Below are 26261 nucleotides of genomic sequence, written 5' to 3' on the forward strand. Positions count from 1 at the left end.
GAGGAGAGAAGCAGATGGAGCAGCTATGCCTGCAGCTCATTTAGTGAATGTGTTCACATAATATCAAGGCTTCTGTGATTGGGCAGGAGGAGAGGAGCGGTGGGCATAATAGCAGCAGAGTTGAAGATACAGAGATAAGAAGGATCAGCACCTGGAAATACAGTGATAGTCTCTTCTGGGAGTACTATAAGCCTGTCAGATATACATACAGTTAATGGTAATGATAAGTACAGGAGATGTCATGCACTATCTTGGACCTAAAGTCGAATTATATGCAATTTGTTTTTCATTTTGGATAGAGTAAGAGAGGGTTATAACCCCTATCAGAGTTTTTTTTATCCGTGTCCCATTGTGGAGATCTCCCTTCACTTCCTGTCTCCTAGCCAAACAGGCTCCTTGGGGACCCCCAGGTCACAAGAACTAGTGTCCCCATTGGAAGATTTCCCCTCTATTACATTTCTGGGGAGAACTCAAAATTTTGGGATTTTCTTTTACTTTCACTTTCAATGATAATGGTAAACAGAACAAATAGAGGGAGTGAATCTCCCTAATGGAGACATAGACATCAATAAAAACTGACAGGGACTCTAATCCCTCTCCACTCTAACCAAAACTAAAAAAAAAGTTTTGCCTTTAGTTCTACTTAAACTCATAGAGTGCCTTCACTTTTTACAAAGTTGCTGAATTCCTGGAATTCGGCTTTAAAGTGGGACTTCATCCAAAATGTTTTTCCCCTGGGAAGAATTAGAATTTTTGTAAATGTTGTATTGTTACCTGAATTGGGGTTTACTAAGCTCATCCATTCATTAAACTGAACATTAAAGTGAACATTCTCTACTTCTTTAGTAAATCAGCCCTATAACCTGCACATCATTTCTCACATGACTTTAGAATTTCAATTAGCAATTGAAGTTCTTTTACATGGTATACAAATGCTGCAGCTTCCTCAGAGCAAAGTAAAAATGCACACGAGTTTTTTTTACATACACAGAAAAAAAGAAAGAAAGTAAAAAAGTGAAAGTTGAAAAACATTCCTAGAATAATTAAAATTTACTTCTTCAGATGTTCAAAGATGCTATTTGTGGTACATTTGGGCTACATTTGCACAAGTGACTAGCCCTAGTGAGAATGACAGACGCAGGAATCTGCTGATTCCTGCAGCTGTTTTTGCCACCTTGAAGTGGCTAGCTGCATCTGCCAAGCCCTGTACACTTCAATGACAGCCCGCCATCAACCTTTCATTGAAAATTACAGTGCTTGGGGGCTACAGACAGCTGCACACAGGTGGCAAAAACAGCTATAGGAATCAGCAGATTCCTGCCGCTGTCATTTGCATCGGGGCTAGATGCCTGTGCAAATTTATCCTTTGTAAATCACACATTTCCAACAAAAAAGAAATACAAAGAATACATTGTTTTGAAATTCCAATGCCAAAATGCAAAAGAGAATTATGATATCAAATTTGGGATTTATGGTCTTCTTAACATTTCTGCACAACTCCTTTTTGTTCTCAGGAGTAAAGAAGGATTAAGCAAAGCCAAAGATATACTGACAAGGTTAGGGGTGGAACCTTCCCATGAAGACTGCATTGCTGTACAACACGTGTGTACAATCGTCTCCTTCCGTTCTGCCAACCTGATAGCTGCTACACTGGGTGGTATCTTAACTCGTCTCCGGGACAATAAAGGGGTCCCCAGGTTGCGAACCACAGTAGGCATTGATGGGTCACTTTACAAGATGCATCCACAGTAAGTGCTATGGTTATGTTTGTAGTAAATGTTGCCTACTGATGTACCCAGTTTGTTGTCAAAAGCAAGTGATTCCTTAATCCATTCCAGTGACACACACATATATGCAGTCACAGAGGTGGGCCTTCTTCCGTTGTAGCACATATACAGAATGCTCTTCTGTGTTTGTACTGGAGGCGCACTCCATAGCGGGTGGGACTAGGCAGGTGACATCAGCACATAACAATGTGGATTCCAATGCTCGCTGGAATTGTCCTACAGTTGCAGTCTGGTAAATAGGCAGAGATGCGCTTTTTACCCTGGTGAATACACATGCTCCTGTGTACTGTAGTGTCTTATCTTTACTGCTGTTCATGCAGATACTGCTGCCTAGTAACTCTCAAGGTCCCACTATCAATGTCCTTACATAGACTTACACAGGAAAGCCATACTTTGAGTCCATTCAAGTTTCTAGATTTTACTTAAATCCACCTTGAAATGTGTTGATGACTCTTTTGTGCAAACCATTGAATCAGTTGGGAAGTATCTTTTATTAACCCTGTCTGTTGTGAGCAGCCTAACCTGAACCAGTGAGCCCTTAGTTTTTTCTCTCCCTACCGTGTAGGAACTAAAATTAAAGTTTTGACACCCTTTGGGTCCTTTTTCCTTTATTGGATACTACTGAGCTTTGGGTACTTTTTATATGTGAGCAGATCTCGTGGATGTTTTTAGCTGTCTGTGTATATATTAAAATGTTCATGCGCTATTACACGGATGTCAAACTGGTGACCCTCCAGCTGTTGCCAAACTACAAGTCCCATGAGGCATTGCAAGATTGACAGTTACAAGCATGACTCCCAAAGGCAGAGGCATGATGGGGTTTGTAGTTCTGCAACAGCTGGAGGGCCACCAGTTTGACACCCCTGCGCTATTAGATTTCCTCTTTGAATTCCATGCCTTCTCTGCCATGGCGAGATATAAAGAGAGGCATATTTATTGAGAGTATCTGAGTTCTTCACTATAACAAATTCTGATATAGAATTGAAATATTGCATTATATTGTATTACCTATAGCAACCATATATCAGACATATCCATTGCATTTATAAATGGCACTAAAACAGACAGCTGTTTTGTGTAACAAAAAAGATACTTTCCTGATGCGTACATGGCAGCATACTAGAGATGGAGCTCTGCCTCTAACCACTACCTCAGGAACAGTAAGATTTAATTTAGACATGTGGTTGGGGGAGTGGCAAAAGTGCATGGTTGAGCTGCGTTTTTGCCACCCCCCAACAGTGCAGAAGACAGAGGTGTTTATATGCCGCGGTCACGATGCTTCACTTTGTACTCGATGTAGATAGCGATGGGCACACATTCAAGCAAAAGGGGAAGCGCTGCAAAAGCCTTGCACCTGATTGAGGCGCGTGTGTCAGCAAAAATGGGGTTGAGTCTGGGTTCACACTTCTGTGGTGTGGCATATCGCATGTGATGGGCACAGGAACCGCACGGCATTCCTGTACAAATCACATGCAAATTCTGTGCGGTGCAATTTGAGCAATACATTTTATGTGGCTCAAATTGCACCGCCTCCGCACCAAAAAGGTGCAGGAACCTTTTTTTGATCCGCAGTAGAATCAGATCGCATAGGTATTCACACCCATGCAATCTGATTCTGCACATCGCACTGCGTTTTGTGAACCGGTTTTGGGGTGTTGTTAACTTAACATACACACCCGCAGCGGTTCGCATGAACAGGGTGCGATTGTGATGTGGTGCGGAATTCGCACAGAAATCGGTACGAATTCCGCGACGCATCAGTGTGAACCCAGGCTAAAACAGGTTATGAGGAGGCATTGCATTGCTTCCTCAATGCTTGTCAGTAGCTTCTGAAGTGCAATCAGAACACGGATTGGGCTTCAGAGGAAAAGGGATATTATTATTATTATTATAATACAGGATTTATATAGCGCCAACAGTTTGCGCAGCGCTTTACACTATAAGGGAGACAGTACAATTACAATACATTTCAGATATTTAGACACACATCTATATCTACCCTAAATAGATAAAAGTGAAAAAGTAAGAGCCCCTGGAATTTTGTCCCCACAGTAGCTCCATCATTTCACCTAGCAGACAATTGGGTAATGCCTATAATTCAGGATTCACAGGTCAAGGCCCTGCAGGAGCTTGATGTTTCTAGAACTCTGTTAATATATCTCTCAGCTATAGCCCCTTTCAGACCTTCAAACAGACTTTTTGTTTGGTCAGCAGGAAAATATAGGGGAAAGGACTCCAGCTCAAGAACCTTGGCATCTTGGATAGTAAAACTGATCCATAGGGCATACAGAGCAGTTGGACAGGATTCCACTTCTATGGTGAGGGGCAATTCCAAGAGGGCTGTCACTGCATCTTGGGCGGCACATGCCAGAGTTTCCATGGATATGATATGTAGAGCGGCAAGTTGGTTCTTCCATCACATTTTCCTAAAACCTTATATAACTGATCCTGGCACATTGATGGAAGTCGAGTTTAGAAGAAAGGCAATTAAAACAGCATTTTGCATCCAACTCCATCAGTTTGTTATTTATCACTAGTATGGTGCCATGTAAGTACCAGGAAAATGGAATAAAATACTTATCCTAATTTTCTTTCCTGGTGCCAATCTATGGCTTATACATAACCACCATTTCACTAGTCCTGATGGAGGGTTTGGAAGCTGCCATGAATAGGCACCAGGGATGTAAAATTAGGGTAAGAATAAAATTAGGGTAAGAATTTCATACAGTTTTCAGAGTATTTTTTACCTTCCGTTTCTGTATAAATTAGCCCTATTTCTTGTGGACTCAGTCTTTTTGGTACTAAGCAAAAGTGTGACTTCATTACTCATAGCAGCCAACTGGATTTATCCTCTTCAGTGCTAACAAATATATATTTTTTTTAATTACCCTTTAACATTTGATATGCTCTCTCTAGATACGCCCGACGTCTGCATAAAACTGTGAGACGCTTGGTCCCTGACTGTGACGTGCGTTTTTTGCTGTCAGAAAGTGGCAGTGGTAAGGGTGCTGCTATGGTGACGGCGGTGGCTTATCGGCTGGCAGAGCAGAGGCGACAGATTGATGAGACGCTTGAGGAATTCTGCCTTAGTAAAGAGCAGTTGCAGGAGGTGAAGAGGAGGATGCGAATCGAGATTGAATGTGGATTGAAGAAAAAAACTCACGAAACTGCAAAAGTGAAAATGCTGCCAACGTTTGTTCGCAGCACACCAGATGGCACAGGTGCGTGTTCATATTTAAATGCCTAGGAAACATAACGGAAGGGAAATGCAGAGAAAGCTCTCAAAGCTCCATCAAATGGGCAGGGGAACATCCACCACTAATGGAAGTATTTTCATAAACAGGTAGCTGTGCGCACAGTTGTGATGTATGAAACAGGCAGACAATTCCAGTATAGTACCTTCCAGTTACCCATTGTTTTCTCAGGTGCCTTCTAGTGCTGACATTCTACTACCATTTGTAGAGTGTCTGAACTGTGCTATGGGTAAACATACAGGAACAATATACTGTATATAAAGTGTCATTGTAATACTACATTTTAATGGAACTTATTAAATGGGAAGCTAAATTTAGCAAACTAAGTAAATCTTAACTATTTTCTATAAGTGTCTATATTCAATGTTTAAAGAGCAGATAATCCTAAATTGCATCATTTTGTGTATTTTTTGTTCTAGAAAATGGTGATTTTCTGGCCCTGGACCTTGGAGGAACAAACTTTAGAGTATTACTTGTAAAGATAAGAAGTGGTAAAAGACGAACCGTGGAAATGCATAATAAAATTTATGCCATTCCTGTAGATGTCATGCAAGGCACTGGGGAGGAGGTATGTCATATACATTGTATACAACATCATACATTACAGAAATAATTTTCCCTCTGGTCTAGACTCATAGAGTACTTGCTACGTTACATAGTATCCCACCTTATGATTTACTTTTGTAATACTTTGTAAATGGGTTAAATTATGATTCTGCTTAGATATGTGAAATAAATGAAAATCATGGGAAGAGGGAAAACAGTATCGTAAAGACAGCCATCTAGGTGCTGGCAGTTCTCTGGTTCGAAAAACATATGTGAAATATTATTTCCACACATACAAAGCTGCATCACTTACGGCTTTGAAACAGAATTAAACCCTTCTATTCATTTTCCATCCATATTTTCAGCCAAGGAAGCTGCCATCCTATCTCTAACCACTTGCCCTCCAGAGGATTTACCCCCCTTCCTGACCTGGTCATTTTTTGTGATACAGCGCCGCGTTACATTAACTGACAATTGTGCCGTCATACAAAGTTGTACATAAATGAACTTTGTGTCCCTTTTTTTCCACAAATACAGCTTTCTTTTGGTGGCATTTGATCACCTGTGCGGTTTTTATTTTTGCGCTATAAACAAATAAAAGGCCAACAGTTTTGAAAGAAAAACAATATTTTTGGCTTTTTGCTATAAAACATATCCAGTAAAAAAAGTTTAAAAATAAAATAATTTCATAAATTTAGGCCAAAATGGAGTCTGCTACATGTCTTTGCAAAAAAAAAAAAACTAAACCGTGTAAATTAGTTGGTTTACGTGAAAGTTATAGTGTCTACAAATGGCGGTATATATACTGTCATTTTTTTTTTTTTTACTAGTAATGGCGGCAAACAGCGAATTATTGCGGGACTGCGGAGGGCATTCTGACAGTGGGGGGAATTGACTAACTGCCACTGACATCCCCAGTGACACTAATACATTGATCAGTGCTAATAAAAAGCACTGACACTGCAGTAGACACTGACTTCTACTGACACTGGGCAGGAAGGGGTTAACATCTGGGGTGATCAAAGGGTTAACAATGTGCTGTGTGTGTTTCACATAATGTGCTGTGTTTTGTTTTACTATGTGGACAATCTGCTTTGTATTGCTCTGCTGTGCAGAGCAATACAAAGCAGCCTGTTCGTGCTGACAGGGGAGAGATCTGTGTTGTTTACATACAGAGCTCTCAACTGTCAACTCCGCTGACGATCACCAAGTCCCGGCCAGGACACGCCCCCTACCTGGAAATGCAAAATCACGTATATACGTGATTTTACACATCCCTGCTGCCCTGTAGCAGTACTTCTGCTATAGGGTGATCAGTAAGCGGTTAACTGCCATGGTGCAGCACAGTGCTTAGCCGTCGTCGGTTCAAATCCCAACCTCAACATTACCTGCCTGGAGTTTGCATGTTCTCCCTGTACCTGCATGGGTTTACTCTGGTTTCCTCCCACACTCCAAATACATGTTGGTAGGTTAATTGGCTCCTGTCTAAATCAGCCCTAATATATGTTTTTATGAATGTACGTTAAGGACCTTAGATTGTACGCTCCTTGGGGGTTAGGGACTGATGTGATTGTACTATACATATATGTAAAGCGCTGTGTAAATTGTTGGCGCTATATAGGTACCTGCAATAAATAATAATAGATGGTGCTGTACATGTGATCAGTTATGACACCAGCAATTTGATGGTTTGACAGTTTGGTTGAGAGCACAAGCAAGTATGACAGTTACATTCCAAGCATGTTATAGAAATGTAACTGTTTTTTTTTTTAAACTTGTAAGTCTATAGGTTTAGTTTCCTTTTAATATTGTCATATTGTATAGAAAAATATGTATTTGAAACTAATTCTGTGTGTTTACAAACCATAAGTAAAGTTACATCTGTTTTCCAGCTCTTCGATCACATTGTTCACTGCATCTCAGATTTCCTTGACTACATGGGGATTAAAGGAGCCCGGCTTCCCTTGGGATTCACCTTCTCCTTCCCCTGCAAGCAGACCAGCTTAGATGCTGTAAGTCCATTGGGATGATGTGGAGGTTTCTACCTGGAAATCATATGTTGCCTTTACTACTCTACTTTATTACTGGGAATTAAAATACACCATACAAATATTGGAGCTGGTATTCATTACTTAGTTGCTTACTTAGATGAAGGCTACAGTGCTGTTATTATTCTTGCTTCACAGTTCAGTGACTAATTAAGTAGGGAAATAAAAAAGGATGACAACACTAGAGTCACATAGTTACAAAATAAAGGTTAAACATCCTTTCTTCTGACCTCAAATGGGGGCTGTGTTTGTTCTTTCAAAAACAAATCAATAATGGCAGCTCCAGTAGTATCTTGAAAGATTCCCTTTAAATTAATGTATTGTCTATATGTTTAGAAATAGGAGGGAGCAGGAGAGAGATCTTCAGATTACAGGGTGCATGTGAAGTTCCCAGATGAATGGAGAGACACATGATATTTCATGATGTAATAACTACTCCGTAATGTTGCTTCAGAAAACTTAGACCAGATAGGTAACATTTTATACATATGCTGGGAAGATGACTCTTATGAAGCCTGCGGTGGATGTACAGTAGAAAGTTTGCACTCCAAATTGTTCAGATCCATTTGCACCTTTCTGTTTCGGTGCGTTGAATTAATGAGTGTTATGACGTGTATTAACATGCACTACATTATTTATAAGATTCTCACTGAGTTAGATACACACACAAAGCCAATGTACATAGTAAAATGGGAAAGGGATTTGGGAATAGAGACAGATGAAGACAAACAAAGGAAAATATATAGATTAACACACGAGAATATAAGCATGAGAGAGGTGGAGGTAAATTATAAGTGTTTAACAAGATGGCACATTGCACCGAACGTTAAATACAAGATGAGTGGGGAGAATACACCGGAGTGTTGGTGGGGGTGTGGAAAGATAGGCACGTTATATCATATATGGTGGGAGTGCCCAAAGATCCAAGGTTTCTGGGAGATAATGGTTTATTTGATTGGGATAATCTCTGGGACAATGATAGGATTGGACCCAGAGGTGTGTCTACTACATAGTACTGAGCTATCAGTGAATAACTACAAGGATTCTAGGATCTGGTACTATCTGAATGCGGTAAAGGGTTTGATACCTAAGTTTTGGCATAGTTAAGAGGTGCCGAGAGAAGAGGATTGGGTGGAAAGAGTGAACCAGATATGTAGGATGGAGAAATTGTACTATATGCAAGAAGACAAGATGGGGTTATATTACAAGAGGTGGGGAAAATGGGAAGATTTTATGTCCAAGGTGAAATACATGAAGTAGTAGAATGGGATAGGTGACAGTACATATTACTTAGGAAAAGACGTAATGAGAAATGCAGAGTGTGTGGTTTTACTTGTAGGGGGGGGGGGCTGTTTTTTTTTTTTTTTTCTTCAGGGTGGGTGGGGGGGGGGGTGTAAGGAGAATAAAGATAGAATGGGAATAATGATAGAAAGGGATATAATTAAGGGTTTAAATATAACTGAAGGTTTTGTATGTTATATGAGAGAAATGATGAAATATGTATTTTTTTATACGGAAAATAAATATTTAAATTAAAAAAAAAAAAAAAACGTGCACTACATTAAGGTTGCCCTTTCAGTTGGATGAGCTGCCAGTGCACCAGAATGGACATGCAACATCTAGCAGTGAATCATAACACATGGTAGTGCATTATTGCGTTGTGTGCTGCAACAAATGTGCGTCCCCTAACATTGAACGGTTTAGTAAGGCATTAATGCCTTCCGTGCGTCATGGTAACACGCAATGCATATGTGTGAAGTACAGACAGGTATTAAAGCCCTCCATTTTGTCTGATTATGTAGTCATTAAAAGCACTTCCTCATTTTGCCTTTGCTCTAGTTTGTAATCTCCTTTTACTTCAGTGTTAAGACTGGAAAAGAGAAGGTTGGTACTATTAGGCAGTCAGGCTTTGCTGCACTGCAAGATACTGTAGAGCTAACAAATAGAACTTCGAACATGGCAAACCAAAATACTGCTGCGCTTGGTGATGGACTCAACGTAGGCTATAACCACATCTCGGATGTCCTAGAACATGCACGCCTTGCTGCCCTCAAAGGATCGAGGAAGTCCAAATGCACTGGATACAAAGAAAACAAGCTGAGGGCGCACCGGCCTAGTGCATTACCTTAAAAGGCATTTATATAAAAGAATAACAGTAGGTATTGTACTCACAGATGACAATAATGTCAAAGGCACATCATGAAAGAAAAGCACTGCCTAATCCACACTAAGTAACTGTCTGCAATGGGGAACCCTGGACATCCATCGAACGTATTTCAAGGACTTGCCTCTTCCTGGTTGGCTCCGAGGAAGAGGCAAGTCCTCGAAATGTGTTTGCCTGCTGGAAGTCCAGGGTTCCCACTGTGGACAGTTACTTAATGTGGATTGGACAGCGCTGTTCTTTCATGTGTGCTTTTGACATTATTGTCATCTGTGAGTACAATACCTACTGTTTTTCTTTTCAATAAATGCTTTTTAAGGTAATGCACTAGGCCGGTGTGCCCTCTGTTTGTTTTATCTGTAACAAATAGAACTGGCTGACTGGAGGAGAGAACAAATAGATGACCTGGTCAGTGAGTTGCTTCTTCTTCACTATCCAATCACAGCCTTGAGCAAGGTCTATTGATTTGACTTCAGAAAAGAGCAAATGGTCAGACATGTCTATGGTACCTAATAAGGGGGGTCTGGACTAAAAACTGGCTGAACAGAATTCAGTGGGTTTTTTCTTTTGCTACATTAGACATAATTCATTGTGTATTTTGAGTACACCTACATATGTATGCTTACAATTATGCATGAATTTCAGTGATCACCATTTAAAAAGGGATATTGTTTTGTGGTACTAGGCTTGTGTGGCTTTTCCTTTCTTTACTTGCAAATATTAGAGCAAATATATAGTGCTCAGATTTCCAGCGGAAACAGTAAATAGCTTATTTCCATAGTGATACATTTACTGACTCTCCTGTCTGACACCTCTTGCTTATCTCCATATTTTATAAAATGAGCTTTATTTGCCATTGACCTGAGTTTAATAAATTTGAAACATTAACAATAGCATATAAAGCCATTTATAGCTCTGCCCCAAATTACATCACCAATCTTGTCTCCAAATATCACCCAAACCGTACTCTCTGCTCCTCACACGACCTCCTACTCTCTAGCTCCCTTGTCTCCTCCTCCCATGCTCATCTCCAGGACTTCTCCAGAGCGTCCCCCATCCTCTGGAACTCTCTACCCCAATTTATCAGACTATCGCCTACTCTGCTCACTTTTAGGCGATCTCTGAAAACCTATCTCTTCAGGGAAGCCTATCCTGCCCTCGGCTAATAACAGAATCTTCTATTCCTCCTACCAGTCCATCCCCCACAGTTATTACCTTTTGTACCACTAGCCCCTCCCTCTTAGATTGTAAACTCCAAGGAGCAGGGCCCTCCTGACCCTCTTGTATTGAACTGTATTGTCTCCCGTTATATTGTAAAATGCTGAGCAAACTGTTGGCACTATAAAAATCCTGTACAATGATAATAATAATGTCTTGGGATTTGATTCATAACTCCACAGGGTATCCTGCTAACCTGGACCAAAGGCTTCAAGGCAACCGACTGTGAGGGTGAGGATGTAGTGAGCTTACTAAGAGAAGGGATCAAGAGGAGAGAGGTATGTGGGACTGTATTGCATCTGCCACATCAAGACAACTGGAGCACAAGTAATGAGAGCCTGATGCAGTATAAAAATGTCACCGCAGTGCTTTGTGCAGTTTACTGTGATTACAGCATACATGCACTTAATGATAAGCCATTTACTAACAACTTTAATGTGAAGTAGCAGAGTTATGTGACTCGTTGAGCGCTATTGCTTAAAAAAATAAACAATGTTGTATATAGAATGAAGCAAAGGATTACACTCATTTTAAAGCCCAACTCAAGCCAAAATTTTCTATTAGTTGTAAACATAGTAGGTAAGGGTTAGAACATTTGAGTTTATTTTTTTTATTTTTTTGCTGTTTTTGTTTCCATAGGGGAGATCTACCCTCACTTCCTGTCCAGCTGACAAGGTGTCACCAGGGCAGGAATCGATGAGATGTCTCCCAGATGGGGACAGAAACAGATAAAAGAGCAGAGTTATTTTGTAGAGTGGGGAAGGGTTACAACATTCGTTCAGGTTTGATGGTTTTTCTTATCTGGTGACACCTGCTTACTCTCATTTCTTGTCCTGGTGTCTCTCAGACAGGAACAAAGGGAAATCTCCTTGGTGTAGATGTAGACCGCAATAAAAACCTGAAAGTTCTGACTAAAAGAAAAGTTTTGCCTGGAGTTAGACTCCAAAATCATACTACTTTTAAGCATCTTTGAGATGTCTGTGTGTGTGTGTTATGTTTGTACATAGATCTGAGTACCTGAAAAAGGCTTGTCAGCATTTTCAGGGGTTCCACATTACAACACACTAGCTGTACTTACCTTGTAATGGTTCATCTGTCACAGAATTCATAGGTGCCTTCAATAGCCTTATTTGTAATTATGGTTCAGCTGCCAACTGAGCTGAGATTTATCTGTCACTGTTGTCAGTCTTTACAAACATAGTATATAATAAATATTTATAATGCAATACATACTAGAGTACCTGTGACACATTACCATCATTTAGTAATTGTACCTCCCACATTTTTCAGGAACGGAGGGAGTCAAGATCATTGCAGATTTTTTTTACAGTGGATGAAATAAGGAAAAGAAAAGGGATCTCCTACTCTTTAGACTTCTCTTTCAAATCATAGCACCAGCATGACAAAGTAGAAACAATGAATATCAAAACAATGTATTCCCTTGAAAACATGGGATCATACTTCCAACACAGTATTACTACATTTAGATGACATGCTATTGGTAGTTGTACAATGGCACTGTTGCCCTGGTGGGTAGTAGTTTAGCTCTTTAAAATCCTAGCAGTGTATATACGTGTTACGCCTGGGCTGCTGGGTCAAGAGAAGCAGTGAACTTCAGTGGCAGTTGCTGCAAGGACAATATAAAAGAGACTAAGATTTGTGTTTTTTTTTTTAAATGAAAAATCTTGCAAGTTTGCTTTACAACCTAGAACCCCTGCTGAATGTACCATGCAGTGAGAGGCATTAAAGGCTGCCACTGGCTCCCTTGTGGCAGTGACTAATGAGGGATGTAGTAATATGATGACATGCTATTCCCAAGCTTTTTAGTGCAATTTATTTGTAAGGATGATTGATATTAGCAAAATCCTTGGCAATGCTCTATATAAAAACAGGTGACATGGGCATTGTACAGCAATCAACTCTAAAACTGTCTGACCAATCTGAGTTTATTGAGGTTTTATAAAATTTAACAGAAAAAGGTAAACGTAATCTACATAGACATTAACAATAATAAAATACAAAACAGAAAATTCAGAATTAGGGTTAGGGGGAAAAAAGTAAAAAAGGGGGAACACAATAAAAAAGAGGGGGGGGGGAGAAGAAATAATAAATAACACACAAAAAAAAAGGGGGGACAGATAAATAAATAAACAATAATAAGCAATGGTAAACAACAGCCTCCGGGGCTAGATGACAGCACTGATTGACAGCAAGTACAGAACCCATGACTATAAATTAGATTTTATATAGGCTAATCTAGGCCCCAAGAGGGTACAGATAGCAAAGGCAAGGAGAGCAACAAAGTAATAGTAAAACTGTGTGAATGCTTCACCATACATGACAACAGAGAACAGCCCAGGGGGAAAAAGGACGGGGTGTACTAGCAATATCCATTGCCTTATAATCCTATCCAGTCTAGTGCCAGGAAAAAAAAAAGGGGGGGGTGGATGAAGGGGTGGGAGAATAAGAATAGGCTCACCCAAGGAAAGGCAACCAGGGGGATAGCAGACCAGTATAAAACTGTCATTTTAAAGGAATTCATCATATTCAGTGCACAGTGTAAACTGCAGATGTACGCAAGCTTCATTGAAAAATGATTAACTATATTATACTCCTCCCTTTAAGGAATTTGACTTGGATGTAGTTGCCATAGTAAATGATACAGTTGGAACAATGATGACTTGTGCTTATGAAGATCCAAACTGTGAAATCGGTCTTATTGTGGGTAAGTTCATCAAAGAATAAAAGTATGTATTTTGTAATGCATAAAATTACACTCATCATAGCTATTGCATTATTAGTAATTATAATGGGAAATCAGTTGCACATGGGAGTAAAAAAATGCTGAGTATTTTACTGATCTAAAATGAGATGCATTTTTGTCTATTGGACATTGCACGCAGCTGAGCAAAGATCAGTAATACAGTGTTGAGTACAGAGCAGTAAAACAAAAATAGAAAATTTTACATTTGAGTGCAGTAGTTTACTCACATGTTTACTCGTTTAGGACCCTTGCACACGAACGTCATAATTTACTGATGTTTACTCAGGAACTTGTGACCCCCATGTGCTAGGGGCCACAATACTGGCAATGATGAAGAATTTTACTCGTCTATACTCACCTATTTGCTTACAAACCTTTTCTCGCCTATACTCGCATACACTCAACATTAGTCATGTCTTTACACACAGTTTTTAACCCCTTGTACATGGGTGTCACAGGTTCGTGAGTAAGCATCAGTAAATTATTATGCCCGTGTGCAAGGGGCCTTATCATTTAAAGTGTAACTGGGCCCCCCTCAAATGTTCAGATGTAGGTATAGAACAGTTAAAATATCGGTCAGGTTCCTATTGTAAAGATTTCCCTTTACTTCCTTTCAAGAAACACAATACACATTTGTCACCAAGAAGTGCTAGCTGGTGGCCACAGTATATATACACCATAAGAAAAGAGAGAGAGAACCCACCAAAATAACTGCATTGCTAAATTCCAGTATCAAAAGGTTTATTGCCATATACTAGAAATTATCAGTACACAAAAATCAAAACCCTAACCCATAAAACCTATCTACAGTAGAGAAATCATTGTAGACACAAAGGTCGGGAAATATGTTAGTTGCAGGATTACTGAATTAAAAAAAAATGAAAAACCCTAAAAAAAAAAGAGAGAAAATGAATGCAGTCTCTACATCTAAGGATTGGTAAGCTGCAATATATACGATCGGAATATGCTTTAAATCTGATTTCTTATGTGGCTTATATACTGTACATTATGAGTTATTTTTTGTTATTATTATGCCAGTAATCTTATGGGGATTTAGTGTTAGATGCTTTTTACGGGTTAGTGTTTTGATTTTTTTGAGTCGATAATTTTTGTGGCGTTTTCTTCCCTTTCTTATAAACTGTGAGAATTTGGACTTACCGTATTTTTCGCCGTATAAGACGCACCTGACCATAAGACGCACCTAGGTTTTAGAGGCAGAAAACAGGAAAAAAAAATTCTGAACTAATGGACTGCAGACACAGTACAGGAGATGACCAGAGACTGCGGACAGCACAGGGATGACCAGAGACTGCGGACAGCACAGGGATGACCAGAGACTGCGGACAGCACAGGGATGACCAGAGACTGCGGACAGCACAGGGATGACCAGAAACTGCGGACAGCACAGGGATGACCAGAGACTGCGGACAGCACAGGGATGACCAGAGACTGCGGACAGCACAGGGATGACCAGAGACTGCGGACAGCACAGGAGATGACCAGAGACTGCGGACAGCACAGGGATGACCAGAGACTGCGGACAGCACAGGGATGACCAGAGACTGCGGACAGCACAGGGATGACCAGAGACTGCGGACAGCACAGGGATGACCAGAGACTGTGGACAGCACAGGGATGACCAGAGACTGCGGACAGTACAGATGACTGCTGACCTTTGGGGAGGTGGGGAGCGGGTACCTGAATTTGACAGGTACCCGCTCTTACTTCCACAGAGTTTTTGTTTGATCTTACCTGTTCCTCGATCCAACCGCGCGCTGTCTTCCCGGCTTCTGTAATGGCGCTCGGCATGACAGCCGGGTGCCCAGTGCGCATGAGCGAGAAGCACTTGCGCTTTGTGATTGGTCCGGCGGCTTCTGGGATCTGTCATGTGTCCCAAGTGCCGCCTTACCATTCAAAAAGTGCACCGCTTCTCGCGCATGCGCACTTGGCACCCGGCTGTCATGCCCAGCGCCACTACAGAAGCCAGGAAGACAGCACGCCGCTGGATAGAGGAACAGGTAAGGTCCCGCTGCAGAGCTGAGCGGCCGGCCCGGTATTCTGACACGGCCGCGGTGGAAATACCGGACCGGCCGCTCCATATTCGCCTTATAAGACGCACTGACATTTCCCCCCCAGTTTTGGGGAAGAAAAAGTGCGTCTTATACGGCGAAAAATACGGTATTTATTTTATTATTTATTTATTACAGGTACTTATATAGCGCAATCAATTTACATATATATATTTTACGTTCACATCAGTTCCTAACCCTCAAGGGGCGTACAATCTAAAGTCAATAACTTACATTAATACATACACATACTGTAATAGGGCCAATTTAGACAGGAGCCAATTAACCTACCAGCATGTCTTTGGTGTGTGGGAGGAAACCCACGCAGGCACAGGAAGAACATGCAAAGTCCAGGCAGGTGGTGATGTGGTTGGGATTTGAACCAACGACCCTAGTACTGCCAGGCAAAAGTGCTAACCATTTAGCCACTGTGCTAAGACTGTGACACTTCTTCTCACTTTCTGGCCTGGTGACAAAATGGAGTGAATCTCCCTAAAGGCATAGCAAAAAAAAAAAGATAACAGAGCTTCTTACTCTTTTCCAAGCTATCCAAAACTTGAAAAACACGTTTTGGCTGGAGTACCACTTTAATAATAAGCATATGCATAACTTGTAGACTATATATATATATATATATATATATATATATATATATATAGAACAGTGGTCACAGCTAAACTGTGCACTGCAAAGCTGACTCTGTGTAATCTGTGCCAGGGTCAGAAAAGGTTGATGTTCTCTGTCCTTATCTGTATGTCCTATTTTGCACTACAGAACACATTACATCTGTGATGTCATTTTCTGAAAGTAAGTCTTCACTCCATTTTTATTAATGGCAGCATTCCCATTCTATCCATCAGGTCATTAAAGCCCAACTACAATAAAGTGAACATCCTCCCTTAGAGTGGGGTGGTTTGTATTGTCAAGGGGACAATAAAAACACTTTTACTTCCTTGATCCTCTGCTCCCCCAGCAGATGCTGCCCTATGCTCTTGCAGTGGACTGTCCCTCAGTATCCTTACATCATGTACATCAGCCTTGATGATGTCAGAGACTTTAGACTGCTGGAGTGCAGGGGAAAAAGAGGCTGAGGGGAGCAGTCTAGCAGCACAGAGGAGCCTGTGGGAACAGAGGACCATGTAAGTAAAACTGCTTTACACAGTTCTAGATATAAATTAGCAGCTAAGCCCTGCTGTGCAGGTGTAGCCCCACTGCAAGGAAGGACTTTTCCTTTTCTCGGAGTCCAGCTTTAAAATAAATTTTGCCTTCTGACCATGTGAGGCATCCTTTGGCATATGCTTTGGATTACAATCATTGATAACTGTACTCCACATATCACCCTAATGTATGTTTATATAAAATGTGCATATCTTAATACATTTTAGGTACTGGCAGCAATGCGTGCTACATGGAAGAGACGAAAAACATAGAAATGGTGGATGGAGACGAAGGGAGAATGTGTGTCAATATGGAATGGGGAGCTTTTGGTGATAATGGGTGCCTGGATGACATTAGAACAAAATATGACAAAGCTGTTGATGAACTTTCACTAAACTCAGGAAAACAAAGGTGCGTCATACAGTTATTAGAAGGACAGGCTAAAGGTACCATACATGTAATAGCTGCAGTAATAATCAATTTAGATCGTAAGAGTCATGTCACTGTGTTTGTGCTTGCAGAGCAGCCCATTCATTTGAGTGGGCTGCTGTACCTGCGAGAAACGCAGGGAAAGAAGTCCCCAACCTTTTTTTAAAAACACGGCAGCATTGAACCGCATGGTACATAGGCACCATGTGGTTTTGCGCACCCAAAAATGCAATGTGTTTGCTGATGCTTGGGAGTACCATTAAGAATGAATGGTACGGCTCTTAATACCTACGTATACTCCTTTGCTCTTTGCTTCCTATTCTGTTCTCTTCAGAGAGATGTAATAACCATTTTGCAAGGGTTGATATACTGTATGTTTACTGTACACTGTATGGTTGTTACTGAAATGTGTGCCTTTCCTTATTCTTGGCATGGTTATTTCTTTATGTTGAATATGCCACATTCCATGTATGTTAATCTGTGGTTGTACCCTTAAAACTCTTTATACAAAAAAATGTATTTGATCTAAGAATGAATGGCAGCATGTTTTGCCTGTGGGTCAGGTTTTCTGAACTTTTCCAACCTGCACAAGAGTGTGCCTAGGCTTATTGGGGGGGTACTAAAACTGGTGCACACAGAATCTGGTGCAGCTGTGCATAGTAACCTATCAGCTTCCAGGTTTTATTGCCAAAGCATAATTGAACAAGCTGCACTAGATTCGGTTACTATACACAGCTGCACTAGATTCGGTTACTATGCACAGCTGCACTAGATTCGGTTACTATGCACAGCTGCACTAGATTCGGTGTTCTCTAGTTTTAGTAACTCTCCCCCATTGTGTATTGAGTAGAAGAGACTATGGTGTCCGTTTATGAACCAGCAGTAATAGATCGCTGCTCAGTTCTCCAGCATTCTCGGAGAACACAGTTCTCCTGTGAATGCCGTTTATGAAGCATATGTAGATCAGTTCTCCAAACGAAGGGAGAACGGTCTACAAACGCTGGAAAACAGCTGATTTTACTATAATCTCGCGAGATTACAGTAAAAGATCAGTTTACTAAGCAGAGGTAAATTATCTCTGCTTAGTTTGCGGTCCCTCCGATTCTCCAGCTCTGGGCTGGAGAATCTGGAGGGAGAACACAGATCTCCAGTGAAGGGCTGAACATGTTCTCCTGAGTGATATAAACTGTGAATGACCAGAGAATAGCTGCGATCCTCTGAATCACAGCTATTCTCTGTGTCATAAAAGGACACCTAAAGCAGTTTCTGAATTGTAATTGATATTTTATCATCTCAGCTGCTTTTTTTTGATGAGCACAGTGCTGCAGTCCACTGTCCATGAGCATTTATTGGACAGGAACATGTCTGTCAATCCAAAGAGTTCATTAAAGTAGACATAGATTCTAACTCAATGACAGTTAGTTTTCGAAAGCATTCTGGATAATTAACAATTAATATTTTTATGTTATACTGACTTTTACCTTTTTTTCATCCGTTGTTGTATCTCAGTGCTGCTAATCTACTGCAGCCTCATTGCAGACATTTTATGACTACATGCATGCACTACAGTGATGATTGCATGGCATTTCTCAGTGTGGGGTGTCAGATGGTGACAACAGTGGACCATGTCTCCATAATTTGTGTTGAAATGGCCACTTTAGGAAGTCTCTATTGGAAGCCCGTGTGAGAGGGTGAAAACACCTGAACTTAATTGGAAAAAAGGGATAGAGCGTTGTTGACCTGTAACAGGAAGTATCTGAAAAAGGACCTATGTGGCAGCTTTACCAAGTATTATATTAATGAAAACTCCAGAAAGATGTGAAAATCAAATAAAAAAAACTACATCAATGTATACACTGCAATAATAACTTAAATTATGTACTTGAAGAAATGACATTATACTTTATCTATAATAACATTTGTAAACCTCTGTAGACCACATTATATCTAATTTCCAGGAAGAAATGTTATGGTGTGTATATATATATATATATATATATATATATATATATATATATATATACAGGTGTTTCCATATCAAATAATTTCTTTCATCTTCTAAATTCTTTGTAAAGCAAGCTGTGACATAATTGTGTCTGCTGGTTTGATCTGCCCTCTGTGTTGCATAGTTAGTTTGATGGTCAAGGAGATTCCTGGTCTATCCTACCTCCTATGACCTCACTTCCACAACCAGATCTACAGTTTCCTGGCCTGTTATGGTCATCCACACCTATGACGTGCAGGTTATGCCAATGATCTTTAGGTCCCTCATCACATCCACATATTTATTTGCGAGGGGATAATGTGCAATGTATCGCACAAAAAGAAAGAGAAAGCAGAAAAGGCTGCAGCGATGTAAGTATGCTGAGTCAGAATCCTGTGAGTAGCACACTACTGATCTGCCACACATATGCCCACAGTTCCTCACACACAAGGCTTTAAATCCCAGGGCATGATGTGATTTGTAGTCTCAGTGAGCAACAATGAACACCAACAAGAAGTGACATCACCACTTCTGAGATACCTCCTCCAAATGCCCAGGATTGAGGAAGGTGTAAAGAGATGACATACCAGATTTTTTAAAATTGTGAGTTTTATACAAAGTATGCATTTTAAATGCAAATCACATTAGTGGTTTTGCTTAACTACACAGGGCTATTGTACAGACTTAGCACCATTTATCACCATCACAGAGTTTAAAAAAAAAAAAAAATACTTTTGGATCATTTTTTAAAGGTCCTTCTGTCATTTAATAAAACTATTTATTTAGGACATGTGGCAGCAAAATGACTAATTAAGTTTTTGTTCAATCCCAATATACACGTTTATTGTTTTGGAGCCATCTAATGACCCCTTCATCAAGACAGCTCTCATGTACAGTACCGAAATGTCATTTGTTTCTATTGTTATAATTTTAGGTATGAGAAGATGATTAGTGGAATGTATTTAGGAGAAATTGTACGCAATATTTTAATGGACTTTACAAAAAGAGGATTCCTATTTAGAGGTCAGATTTCAGAGGCCCTGAAAACAACGAGCATCTTTGAAACCAAATTTCTTTCACAGATTGAGAGGTAAGTAAAATATGTAACAATAATTTATATTCATTTATAGTCTGTTATTCTGTAAGTTATTTTTGCTGAACCTTTTTGACTTTGATTAACTATTCTATATATTTTCTTGGATTACTTCCTTTAGCGGCATTTTTTCACGTTATAGTTGTGCTTGGTGAGAGTTTAAAGTGGTTCTAAAGGCTCATGTTTTTTTACCTTCATGCATCATGCATGAAGGTAAAAAACCTTCTCTGTGCAGCAGCTTCCCCAGCCACCCCTAATTTTCACCTAACTCCCTCTTTATCCAGCGATGTGCACTGGGGTCTCAGCTATCCCGGGACTCCCTCTTCTCATTAGCTGAGAAAGAAGCGGGAGCCATTGGCTCCCACTGCTGTTAATCACAGCCAGTGAGCCAATGAGAAGAGAGGGGGGAGTCAGCTGAACATTTGTGCTATGTGTTCATGGTCACTGGAGTGACCATGAGCCTGTAGCACAAGCAGGAATGTGAGAAGCGTTTGGTCCACCCGGGTTGGACAGACCTGGCCAGCTGGAAGCAGTGCTGTACGTCTGTATGGACCTAGCAGCGAAAGGATTAATGTTGCTAACTGCAGATGAAACATGCAAAGAAAACATATATGAACATAGGACATTTGCAATATATCTATAATTATTTTGATCTATCATAGAACTTAATACATACAGACAATCTGTATGAAGATTGTACTCACTCCAGAAACAGCATAAGATAATAACATTGAATCAGACAGGGTGGAGAGTGCCCAGTTGGTCATCCAGAGATGCAGGAAATGGGTATCCCCCATGTGCAGGTGTGGGGGCCATACGACAGGACCCACACTGAACTCCTATAGGAAGGAATTAGCCTACAAAAGTAATGCATATTAAACCCAAAATTACAGCTGTCCACCAAAAAAAGGGTGGGGGGGTTGTGGGTTTACACATACAATATACTATGCTCACCCATTTCTCCTTTCTACATTTCATATTCTTCTGATGAAGTATCTAGAGACATTTGTGCTGATGGTAGGAAGAACAGACAGAAAATATATTGTGACAATAAATGAAAGAACTCCTACCACGACAAACATTGTATACTCATAACTGTATACAGTTAATATGTGCAGTGATAATATTCAGTATATTACTTACCTTTTTTAAATCCACATGCCTTTTATTTATTTCTCCACATTACCACACAAGCAATGCTGTCGGCAGTGATGAGATTGGGATAAAACCATAAAGCTTCCAAATTCAGACCTTTGCTGTGGGTTACGTTAGGCACATAGTTGTGCATTATGTCACATATTACAGCAAAGTAGCCCAGTCATTTTGAATGTGCTTCAAATGGACCACAAAAAGATTTGTTAACAGACCCAAACTTTATTATTTTCTAGCGGACCACAACACACAGATCATCCACAGCTATGTGTTGTGGTTCACTAATATGCAAATCAATTGTTGTGCATTGTATATGCATTCAAAATGAATAATATCACAATGCACTGCAGTGTATGTGTCACCATGCATTGGGGTCACATGCTGTGAAATGCCTGTGTTTTCACACATTACAGCAAGGCAAAGGTGTGAATCTGGCCTTCAGAAAGTAAACCTTTGTAGGCACCCCTGGCAGTTTTATAGTTGTTCCAATCCCTATCACTGGACAGCTTGTTCTACATATAAACCTGGAAACATTTTAAAAAGCCATATGAAATAGAAATAAGGCATTAATACATTGAAAACTATCATTACATTTACTAACCACATACAGTTATGAGAACACAATAGTGGCTCTCCAAGAAAACCTACCTATATAGTAGACTATAAATATTACAACAACTTGGTTACTTTATTAGAAGAATTCTATATATCTACAAGATTGAACACCTGTATTGTGCTGAATCAGAAGCCGAGTCAGTTCATGGCCCAAGATGGTCTGTTTGTGTGCTTGGGACATGCCTTTCAGGAGATATCATATGCCTGTCGTAGGAATTTCATCTTATGATAGTCAGGTCACCATTAATCTATGATCATAAATAAGTAGAGTTAAGAGATGTTGATCTAACATGTAATCCTTCTTTCAGTGACAGACTAGCCCTGTTACAAGTGCGATCCATCCTCCAGCAGCTGGGTCTGAACAGCACCTGTGATGACAGTATAATTGTTAAAGAGGTGTGTGGAGTGGTATCGAGACGGGCGGCACAGCTATGTGGTGCTGGGATGGCAGCTGTAGTGGATAAGATAAGGGAAAACCGGGGCCTGGAGCATCTGGAGGTTACTGTTGGCGTTGATGGAACACTGTATAAACTTCATCCACAGTAAGTGATGATCATTTCAAACATTTTCTTGTGCATAGGCTAGTATTGATACAATATTATTGTACAGTGACATGGATCTAGTCCTTATTCAGTAAAGCAATGTAAAACGTGTGCTTTACCATGTGTTACTGTAACACGCATTAATGTATGACTGTCTGTGCTACCTCAGTGCACCAAAATGACATTTGTTAAAAAAAAAAGATGCATATCCATTAAAATATATGTTGTGGTTCTTGGACATCCAATTCAAATGAATGGCCAGGCCTACTGCAAAGCATGTTAAAATGCATGCAGTATAGCACCTCAAAGCATAGGCTCAGTCTAAATACACTGTTATGTTTTTCAGTCATAGCAAAAGCCCAACTCCAAGAAATGAAAAAATGATCTCTTTCATTTGGGATATGCCTACAATATAAGGATTAATTGCTCATTTAGGCCTAGGTGATTTGTCAAGTAGATTGACTTACCCATTCCCCTGTTCATCCGCACTGCTAGACTGGTCCCTGCAGCATCTTCTCCCCTATGTTCTAGAGGTCTAAAGATCTGACCAATAGCCCTGCATTGGAAGTAATAATGCTGAAGTACAGTCTCTTGGTGGAATGTGGGGAAGTGTTGGGGGCTGGGGGGGATCAGGTAAGCCTAAGTGCATCTCCTCTTCCCTAGACTAAATGAACAAGGAAATCCCCATTACAAGGGATCATTTGCAAATTTCCTGACATGGTCTTTAAACACTTTTTTACCTGAAAACATTTTGTTTAGTGATGTGCTCTTTAGTTCCAGTATCTGACCTCCAAGTTGTTTCTTGTGTTAAATCTTTTTGGTCTTATTCTTGTTGGTAAGAGAACATTAAAAGGTACTTGTCAGGAACTATTTTGTGGACTTCCTTAGGTAAGGCTTCCTGTATTTCCCATTTCTTACCTATATATTTCCTTCTTACAGTTTCTCCAGAATCATGCACCAGACAGTGGCAGATCTCGCCCCCAAGTGCAATGTCTCCTTCCTTCTCTCCGAGGACGGCAGTGGGAAAGGAGCAGCTCTTATCACTGCTGTGGGGTGCAGACTTCGTGATGCTGAGCAGAATTAAAGATCAAATCATCTTGCTTGTGTTTTCCTGCCTTTTCAGCACTTTCATTTCAAGCAGTAACTGTAATGAGGCTGGGTCCCTCCAGCTGCACTGTCCATAGGATTCTAACTATGGGGAGATAGGAGCCCACAATAGGAAAGAGTGTTACCTGAGGCCTCAGCTGCTTCTGGACTCCTCTCTGCATCAATCCCCATCTAATAACACATACGTTATGCCATTGGAATATGTTTATAATTTATTCTGTTGTTTTATACATTATTTATCAGTTTGTAGAGACATCTGTAGAATTTGTTTGATTCCACCAACTTTACCATTAACTCTGAGACTGGATTTCACCAACTATGCGGTAAAAGCAAGTCTACACAGTACATAAGGGTTGATTTACAGAAGAGAATGTTCACTTGCAAAGTGAATCTGTATTCAGTCCTCCAGTTGTGTGCATTTTTTTTTAAACTCCACAGCACACATAGCTAATATTTGCCAAGTGAACCTTCTCCTCTATTAGTAAATCAACCTCAGTATCTACATGTATTATGTTTTTTTTTTTTAATTAAAGAAAACCTGTTGGGAAAATAAAACTCCATACCCTCCAGACACCCTGAATTTTCTTTACTTACCTATACACACCCCCTTCGCTACCCCTGCAAGGTCACCAGCAGTCGTCAACAATACCTAGTGTTGAAAGTAAATGCACAGGCTCCCTTTCCCAGGTTGGCAATTGGCCACTCAGGTGCCAAGTGCCACACTGTGGGGGGGCAGGTGGCATGTCTCACACTCCACATCTAAAAGCACTGGGGTTTTTACAGTGCAACAGCAAGGACTGAAGCCGTTGGGGAGAAGCGGTAAAGATAGTTATAGAAAAAGGAGGGTAAGCACAAGGCGGGAGAGGGTTTTTTTTCTTTCTAAAAGGATGGCTTTAAGCACTGCATAGTATCATGAAAAGCATCTTACAGTTTGATGTAGTACTGGGGCTTGGGGCACTAAGGACAGTACTGGTTTAGACAACAGACAGCTCATAGAAATAAAGCTGCATAGGGCACAGTAGACATCTGGTAATTCTGATGTCAGTGGCATTTCTCATTGCTTGTATGAATAGTGTTGTGTTATTAGTATGCATCAATTCCACATGTGTGTTTTGTTCTTAATGTCAGACAAGAGTCAACCTACATCTATTCATTGGGGGCCAGTTTTATTATTTTTAGCTGCTATGCTTGATGGCCACCACGATCCCACAATCAAAGAGGTTGTACACTTTTACATGAATATTTTGTTGCAATGTGATTGGATGTGTTGAGATAAGTGTGAATTTCTGTTTTTATTGTCTCTGTATGAAACAAAAAGAAAATCAAACAAAATGAGTTTAGCCCAGAGAACCTTATTATGCCACACTAGAGTCACTAATGTTATTTATCAACTTATTAAACTTTTCCAATGTGTGTCCCTTGGTTTAGTGTGTTGATCATGTTTATGTATGATGAGACATTCCTAAAGAAGGCAAATTCATTCCAGAATCTTAATGCTGAAAGAATATAATGACCCCTTGGGATGGCTGTAACTTTATAGGTGGACACCAGTGCTAATAGTCTGCTGGGCATATTTATATAAGAGGAAACCAGTTCATTTCTGACCTTTTGTAAAATTAAAGTAGTTCTAAAGACTCAAGGTTTTTTACCTTTATGCATTCTTTGCATGAAGGTATAAAACCTTCTGTGGGCAGCATCCCCCCAGCCCCCCCTAATAATCACCTAAGCCCCTTCTCGATCCATCGATGTGCACTGGAGTCTCGGCTATCCCAGGACTCCCTCTTCTCATTGGCTGAGAAAGAAGCTGAAGCCATTGGCTCCCACCACTGTCAATCACAGCCAGTTATCCAATGAGAAGAGAGAGGGGGCAGGGCCGAACCACAGCTCCATGTGTGAATCGACACGGAGCAGCAGGTGCCCCCATAGCAAGCTGCTTGCTGTGGGGGCACCCAACAGGAGGGAGGGGTCACAAAAAAGGAAGCAGTTGACTAGAGCAAACTGCAAAAAAGTCAGTATGTATAAATCCAAAGCAGAGTACAGAATACATCAATATGGATGCAAACAAATATCTTTATTAAGATCGCAAGGATCCTATGAAGGATATACTCTTATCAAAGTGAACATAGGGAGAGGCCAGGAGAGCGGGGGACCTGAGAAGAGGAGTATCCGGGCTGCTCTGTGCAAAATCACTGCATACAGCAGGTAAGCAAAGACATGTTTGTTAATTTTTCTTTAAAAAAAACCCTTTAGAACCACTTTAATTCAAGCATTACTTTTGTAACAAAAACAAATTTAGATATATTCCTCAAAAGCCATAACAGTTAAAACCCCACT

General features: G+C 40.4%; 1 protein-coding gene across 1 annotated transcript in view; it reads left to right on the forward strand.

The window, feature by feature from the left end:
• Nucleotides 1–25340, forward strand: part of LOC149454138 (hexokinase-1) — an 86117-nt gene extending 60777 nt beyond the window's left edge. Inside the window, exons 9-18 of the mRNA XM_089687743.1 lie at nt 1515–1748; nt 4704–5008; nt 5461–5609; nt 7480–7599; nt 11197–11292; nt 13640–13739; nt 17233–17416; nt 20353–20508; nt 22587–22820; nt 23760–25340. Of these exons, the coding sequence (XP_089543869.1) occupies nt 1515–1748; nt 4704–5008; nt 5461–5609; nt 7480–7599; nt 11197–11292; nt 13640–13739; nt 17233–17416; nt 20353–20508; nt 22587–22820; nt 23760–23904 (1723 nt within the window). The 3' untranslated portion in view covers nt 23905–25340. The remainder of the gene's footprint in view (nt 1–1514; nt 1749–4703; nt 5009–5460; nt 5610–7479; nt 7600–11196; nt 11293–13639; nt 13740–17232; nt 17417–20352; nt 20509–22586; nt 22821–23759) is intronic.
• The last annotated feature ends 921 nt before the right edge of the window (nt 25341–26261 follow it).

The sequence above is a fragment of the Staurois parvus genome, unplaced genomic scaffold (genome assembly GCF_062004578.1).
Source record: "Staurois parvus isolate SC_StPar_1 unplaced genomic scaffold, SC_StPar_1.0 ptg000437l, whole genome shotgun sequence".
In the NCBI taxonomy this organism is placed as follows: domain Eukaryota; kingdom Metazoa; phylum Chordata; class Amphibia; order Anura; family Ranidae; genus Staurois; species Staurois parvus.